The following is a 7797-nucleotide window of genomic DNA, read 5'->3' as shown; positions in this document are numbered from 1 at the left end:
CAATCTGATGATGAACCTGATGCTGAGATGATGGAGGAATTTGCTACGGGTAAAACACATTTTGAAGAAAACTCCTCCTCCTTTTCTGATTCTGCTGCAAGTTCTTCCGACAAAAATGTTGATATTGAAGCAGACGAGGATTCTGATGATGTTTCCAGCATGGATGCTGATGGAGATCCTCTAGAGAAAGAGGATGTTTCTGCTACTGAGGCCAGTGTTGCTGTTGGTGTTGTCAACACCACAGACAACACTATTGTTGAAGACTATGACATAGATTATGCTCATTCCCTCATGTTTTATTCTGGAGAATGCACTGCTGTTTGGCCTCTCTTCATTCATCCAGGACTGCTGGATGAGAGAAACATTGATGTACGCTCCTATGATAGGTACATTCTAGTTGATTTTCTGAAACTTAGGCAGCTTTACTCTACTGTTGTTGCTGTGATACCCTATTGTAAGAGGGTCATTCTGGAATTCTACGCCAACCTAACTTCAAGCATTGAAGATCCAGACTCGGCGAAGTATGGTTTGGTCTATCTTCGGGAAAGACTGTTTGAGTTTACTCCAGCCGTGATCAATTCTCTTTATTCCACCCCGGAAGTTGATGAAGGTCATCCTCCAGATATCAATGAAGTCATTTCTGTTCTCACGGGTGGTATGGTCAAGAAGTTCACTGACCATTTTTCTGCAGCCAAGCTCATTTCATTTTACTCTGCTTTGCACAAGATTTCTGTGCGTAATTGGACGCCCTGTAATTGGACACCCTCGTCCAACTCCAATGTGATCACAAGACCACATGCATTTATTCTACATGCCATCGGCACAGGCGGTGCTTTTAATTTTGGAAGGATGGTTAATCCTTGCTCGCCCTCGAGCAAGTATGCAAAAACAAAATGAAAACACAACAAAAACATAAGCAAGGATGAATCATGCACAACATAGCCTCAAAGAAGTGTTCCCACAACAAACAAGTTCACAACTACTCTCGATTATCAATGATACACCTTCAGTCGAATGAGAACGTGTATGTGTGACATGTTACCCCTGCTACATGCAACTTCAAAAGACAAAGCTTCAAGACTGTTCGCCGACCTAAGACAATTTAGTGCGAGTCTCACAATAAAAAACTCTCCTCCCAACAATCCCTTAACATAACACAACTCTCTTGAGATATATTTATGAACTGTCGGATTTTGCACCCGACATTTTTAAAGTCCCAATAATTACCCACAAACTTAGCTATAACTAGATAGGATTAGAATTTCAATCCCTTCGTCTATAGCCCGGATGGAACTACAATCCCATGTAATCCGCAAACTTAGCTATGAAATAATGAGGATTTTATTCACATTCCAAGCCCGGATGCAATGGTTATTTTAATTTTTTTTCAAAAGTATAACCCCATTTAATCCGCATACTTAGCCACAAACAAGACGAATAAGATTTCAAACATCTTGCTCGCAACCCGGATGGAGTCAATTGAATTTTAATAAACACGACATAAAAATTGTTTAAAAGGTGCTCCCAAGAGAGTATATGCCATATCAAATAGATCATCAAGACTCAAGAACTATCATGTTCAACAAACACCTATTATCGTGCAATGGTCCAACATACATCCACAATATCGAATACATCATTACACTTCACCGGTTAAACATGCGTGCTTAAAATTATTCATCAAACAACCTACGGTTTCTCATATCTAATCAAGAGTAAAAAAAAATTCAAAAATTTCATAATTTTTTCAACTTCCTCATCATAGGCAAAAATGTCATCTTCAACTCATGCATTCAAACAAACACAAACAACGACACAACAAATCACAAACTAAATGCAATAACTCAACAAAAACAAATGCAACATCATGAATAATGCACCCCCAAACTTAAATGAAGCATTACCCTCAATGCATCAAAACACAAAACACAAACTAACAATTAAACACAATGTAATGCAAAAAATTCAAACGAAACTCCCCTGGTTTAAGTGCTGGTGCTGTCCTCTTAAACGTCTGACAGAATCATGGAAGAATCATATTGAAACTTTGGCTGCGGAGGTGGCGACATTCCGTTTCTGAAAACAATAAAAATAAAAACGCAAAAACAAAATGAAAGATAAAAATTAACTGAAAGAAAAGAACATTGGGTTTCCTCCCAGTCAGCGCCTCTTTTTACAGTCGTCGGCCCGACTGCATGCTTCTTTTACTCATGGTGGTTCATATCTAGTTTTTCTAACCACCTTCACCCACTTGCGCAGTTTTGCAGTAATTTTTGGTCTTTGCTTCCTCTGCTTCAATTTTCTGGGTACCTGCAGATCAGAACAAAAACTTTCAGCAGTAAAATTCTCAATAGGTCTTGCAATAACCTCCTTAACGTTATCCCCATTCACAACCTTCTTGTGTTCTTGCGACAAGTGATTAATGACATCAAGATTATTAACAACACTTTCACAATCAGGAATTTGCAGGGTATCAAAAATATGAAACTTAACAATCTCCCTATCAAACTCCATAGTGAGAGTGCCATTATTAACATCTATGATTGACTTTGAAGTTTTAAGAAATTGTTTTCCTAACAAAATAGGACTATTCAAATCATTGTTTTTCATGTCAAGAACATAAAAATCAGCAGGAAATACCAAATTTTCAACTTGCACAAGAACATCTTCTAACAGACCCCTAGGATAAATAGTAGATCTATCAGCCATCTAGATAACAATTTCAGTTTTATTTAAAGGCCCTAAGTTTAAGGAAGCATAAACAGAGTATGACATGACATTAATCGATGCTCCTAAATCTATCATGGTCGTATCAAGCTGAACATCTCCTATTTTACAAGGAATAGAAAACATACCTGGGTCCTTGCATTTTGTGGGTACCTTTCTTTGAATTACGGCAGAGACCTGTTCTCCGAATTAAACTTTCTGGAACCCTTTCAGTTTGTGTTGTCTCTTCACAGTACACAACTCTTTTAAAAATTTAGAGTAGCGAGGTATTTGTTTGATAGCATCTAACAATGGAATATTTACCTCACATCTACGAAAAATTTCATACATCCCCTTAATTCCTTCATCCCTCCTAGACTCTTTCAATGCTAAGGGAAAAGGGGGTATGGGTTTATACTCAAAGAGAGAAGGAAACTTACCTCTTGGTGCTTCTTTTTGAACTATCTCTTCCTCCTCTACCTCGGATTTCTCCTCATGTTCATTCTTTAGCGGTTCTTTCACTACTTATTCACTAACCTTGGTTGGAGTTAGGTCAAAGTTCATTTAACATAGTATCAGAGCCAGGTTCCACTTTTGTGTTTGAAAGTAGGGGTTGGAGTTAGCTCAAGTCCGTGATTTAATATGATATCAGAGCCAGGTTTCACATGTGTTGAATTGTCCATAGTTGGACCACCGATTATTTAGTTAAGTCACCTGCTAATATTTTCACGAACCCCTATAATTGAGCCATCAGTTATTCCCATTGTTAAACCACTCGATAATATCTCCACGCTCCATATTATCATTTTTGAGCGTGAGGTGTGTGTGTTGGTGTGTTAGTTGTCCCACATTGGTCAGATAAAATTAATGGGAGTTTCATATATAGACAAAAATAATCACCACCTCGAACTAACTTTTGAGATTTATTTAGGTCCAAGTCCCATTATCTTTTAACATATTATATAAATATCAATTTATTTTCAACTAAATATTATTATTCTACTATTATCACTTTTTATGTAGAAAAAGAATTATAGAGGATGTCAGATTTCCGCCACTTTACAGTATCTGTTTTCCTTCATTTGAAAAAGTCATAATCTGAAGATCTTTATATCTAAAGAAAGAAATAAAACATAAGTTCCCCTTAATAATTATTTGATACGGAAAAATGATAAGTAAAGAGTATTTTAGGAATTTTTAAGATTAAAAAATAATATTGTATAATATTTAGTAAAACACCTCATTCTAATTTTTTTTGGATGTGTCATAGTACTTAAATTCCCAAGCACATGTGAAACAAAAAGCTCTTAGCTCGGTCAAAGCCATAATAGTGAAATCTAATACTTGTGTTAGTTTGGATACAGAAGCTGCAACATAAAAGAACGCTTAAATAAGCTCAGTTTTTTTAAGTGCTTTTATTTAAAAAAAAAAAAGCAAAAGCAGTTCCGGGGTTTGGATAAATATCGAAAAATGCTTTTATTTAAATTTTTAAATAGAATTAGAAACAAAAACAAAAAAAAAATCAGAAATTATAGCTTTTAAAAAAGCATTTTTTAAGTGCTTTTGTATAACAGCCTTCCTAACCAAATTCTTCAATTATTTTTTTTTAAAAAAAACAATTGTTTTTTTTTTTTTCCAGTTTGCTTTTGTAATCAAACGCACTCATAATCCCACTTGAGATTCCTCTTGCAACGGCTTGACTTTGGACGATTGTGTAAACTCCTTGCAATAGAATTTATTAACTGTATTTTTATTTTTGTGATATAACCCATATCTCATGTAGGGGTACTAGATTATATTTTTGGTCACGTGGGAAAAAGTTGTTTCCAGTTTCTTTAATTTCTGATATATTAGATTTTGACTTACGACAATGAATCTATATTTCTATTATTAATTAAAAAATTAATAACACTGGATATATTATTTTTTAAAATTTTCTAAGGTATGTACATATTTTTCAAGGGTGATATTAAATTTTACAATGCGTGGGATATGGTGGGAAAGATGAAGGCTATATCTGTCATTTCACTTGGACAGAATACCAATTTGACCTATGCTGTCATAAATCTGCCACAATTAATTAGGGCAAGAATTCGATAAATGTTCACAAGAAGTGGAAAATCTCGTTCAAATTGCCCTCCAAACTTTTGTCTTTTTACCATTTTCACTCCCATCTTTATTCATTCTATCAGCAAATTCTATTAATATCCTGCATTTTCTTGTTAATCTGTGGATGGATACATGTATTTGTGCAATTCGAGTCTCTGGATCTCTGTAATCACCGCAATCTGGTAAATAATCTTGCTATATCACTTTCTTGGATACTCGAATCACCAACGCAGATTCGCTGTCCCGGACTCAAATTTGGGTGAAGCTTGCGACTGTGTTACTTTTACTGGGATTTTTGTTTCTGAACTTTGTTCTTTATTTTTATTCAATTGTGAAAATGCCCTCTGGAGTTAGTTGCTGTTTTTTGTGCTGTATGGAAGTTGGGTTTGCTGTTTTGTAGATCCTTTTCTTGAAATTTCAGGGTGATATTGAATGCCGAATTCAGGTATTTCATGTGAAATTTGTGTGGACATGTTTAAAAAGTTGGGATTTTGTTGGATTCCGTATATGTAATTTGCCAGTTTTGTTGCGATTTTGTGGTATTTCGGCTATATGTATATTAATGGATATCTTTGGACTGATTATGGCAATTGTATGGGGACGTTTGACAATCTAAAGAGGAGGGAGGAATGATTGGTTGTTACGCGATTTATCTGTAAGTTAGATTAATAAATGAAATGGATGGACTGGCTTTACCAACTATGTCGAATGTGAAGGAAAGTGTCGTGTTGGCCGGCCACGTGGCCGAAAACGCGTTTGCATCTGTATCCGATGCGAATACAAATGTTTGTTTGGCAAACTACAGTTTATCAATTGGACAGGAGTTTGTGGATGTTGATACTTGTAGGAAGACATTAAAAGACATTGCTATAGCGTTGCATTTCGAGATTAGGATAGTCAAATCTGATAGGAGTAGATTCATAGCCAAGTGCTCGAAGGAGGGTTGTCCATGGCGCGTGCATGTGGCAAAATGCCCTGGTGTTCCGACGTTTACTATTAGGACTCTTCAAGGTGAACACACGTGTGAAGGAGTCCAGAATCTCCATCATCAACAGGCGTCTGTGGGTTGGGTTGCACGATCTGTCGAATCACGTGTGAAGGATAATCCACAGTACAAACCGAAAGAGATCCTGCAAGATATTCGTGATCAACATGGAGTTGCTGTTACGTATATGCAGGCATGGCGGGGGAAAGAACGTAGCATGGCTGCACTACATGGGACTTATGAAGAAGGTTATAAACTTATTCCTGCATACTGTGAGCAGATTAGGAAGACCAACCCTGGTAGCATTGCCTCTGTTGTAGCCACTGGGCAAGATAATTCCTTTCAGCGGTTATTCGTCTCTTACCGAGCTGCAATCTATGGGTTCATAAATGCTTGTCGGCCTCTTTTGGAACTGGACAGGGTGCATCTTAAAGGAAAGTACCTTGGATTATTGTTTTGTGCTGCTGCTGTTGATGCTGATGGTGCATTGTTTCCGTTGGCAATAGCTGTCGTTGATGAGGAGACTGATGAGAACTGGATTTGGTTTATGTCAGAGCTGCGTAAACTTCTTGGAGTAAATACCGACAATATGCCCAGGCTCACGATACTCTCTGAGAGAACAGCTGGGATGGTGCAAGCTGTTGAAACACATTTCCCTAATGCATTTCATGGTTTTTGTCTGCGATTCATCAGCGAAAACTTCCGTGATACATTTAAGAATTCGAAGCTGGTGAACATTTTCTGGAATGCTGTTTATGCGCTCACAACTGCTGAATTTGAAAATAAAATTTCTGAGATGGTGCAGATTTCACAGGATGTCGTGCCATGGTTTCATCATTTCAACCCTCAACTGTGGGCCGTTGCGTACTTTGAAGGAGTACGGTACGGTCATTTCACGATTGCGGTAACAGAGTTATTGTATGATTGGGCTTTGGAATGTCACGAGCTCCCTATTGTACAGATGATGGAGCATATTCGACATCAGTTAACGTCGTGGTTCAATGACCGTCGTAATACGGCCATGAGATGGAGCTCAATCCTCGCCCCCTCTGCCGAAAAGCGGATTTCAGAAGCAATTGCAGATGCTCGCTGCTATAAAGTACTCCGGGCAAATGAAGTCGAATTTGAAATCGTGTCCACCGAACGAACAAACATTGTAGACATACGCAGTCGAGTATGCTCTTGTCGTCGCTGGCAACTCTACGGCCTGCCATGTGCACACGCAGCGGCCGCACTCATATCCTGTGGTCAAAACGCCCATCTATTCGCCGAACACTGCTTCACTGTACATAGTTATCGCGACACCTACTCACAGATGATATATCCTATCCCTGACAAAAGCCTTTGGAAGGAACCCGGTGAAGGCACCGAGGGTGGAGTTGCCAAAGTTGACATCACGATTCGCCCGCCTAAAACTCGTAGGCCTCCGGGAAGGCCGAAAAGGAAGGTGCTGCGGATAGAGAGCTTTAAACGACCGAAAAGACTCGTTCAATGCGGTCGCTGCCATATGCTGGGACATTCCCAGAAGAAATGCACGTTGCCAATGTGATCCGCCGGTACAGGTTTCGTTTTGTTTTTGGGTCACTCTTGCATTTCGTTCTCATCGATGTAATCTTTTATGGTGTGTGCTTTGTGTGTGTACTCTTATTCTAGAACTCGATTATTACAGTAGACTTAACTTGGTTTTTCCTGTTTTGTGGATCACAAGTTTTCTGTTGTCTCAAAGTTCTTTGTTTTATTATCATCATTATTATTTTAAAATATAAAGTTGAAAATGATTTCTAATATAATAGCATCTTTTGAATGTGATGTACAAACTATTAAATTTATTAAAATACATTTCAATTATACTCTCGTTATATAATTTTATTGATGAATTTTTTTCTTAAATACAAATTGTTTTTAAATTATCAATCTTATGTTTATTTATATTTTAAATTCAATCCAGTCTTTATCTTTATTTTAAATTTTTAGATATTCTGTCGTTCAGACTAAAA

At 37.4% G+C, this 7797-nt stretch overlaps 1 protein-coding gene across 1 annotated transcript; it reads left to right on the top strand.

Moving 5' to 3' along the window:
* Positions 1-4808: 4808 nt before the first annotated feature.
* LOC140882188 (uncharacterized) lies at positions 4809-7530 on the top strand. The gene has a single exon (XM_073288009.1). It carries the CDS (start codon positions 5493-5495, stop codon positions 7347-7349), a length of 1857 nt encoding a protein of 618 aa, XP_073144110.1. The 5' UTR covers positions 4809-5492; the 3' UTR covers positions 7350-7530.
* The last annotated feature ends 267 nt before the right edge of the window (positions 7531-7797 follow it).

This window comes from Henckelia pumila, chromosome 2 (genome assembly GCF_033568475.1).
Source record: "Henckelia pumila isolate YLH828 chromosome 2, ASM3356847v2, whole genome shotgun sequence".
In the NCBI taxonomy this organism is placed as follows: Eukaryota; Viridiplantae; Streptophyta; class Magnoliopsida; order Lamiales; family Gesneriaceae; genus Henckelia; species Henckelia pumila.
This window is presented reverse-complemented; position numbering and strand designations above follow the sequence as displayed.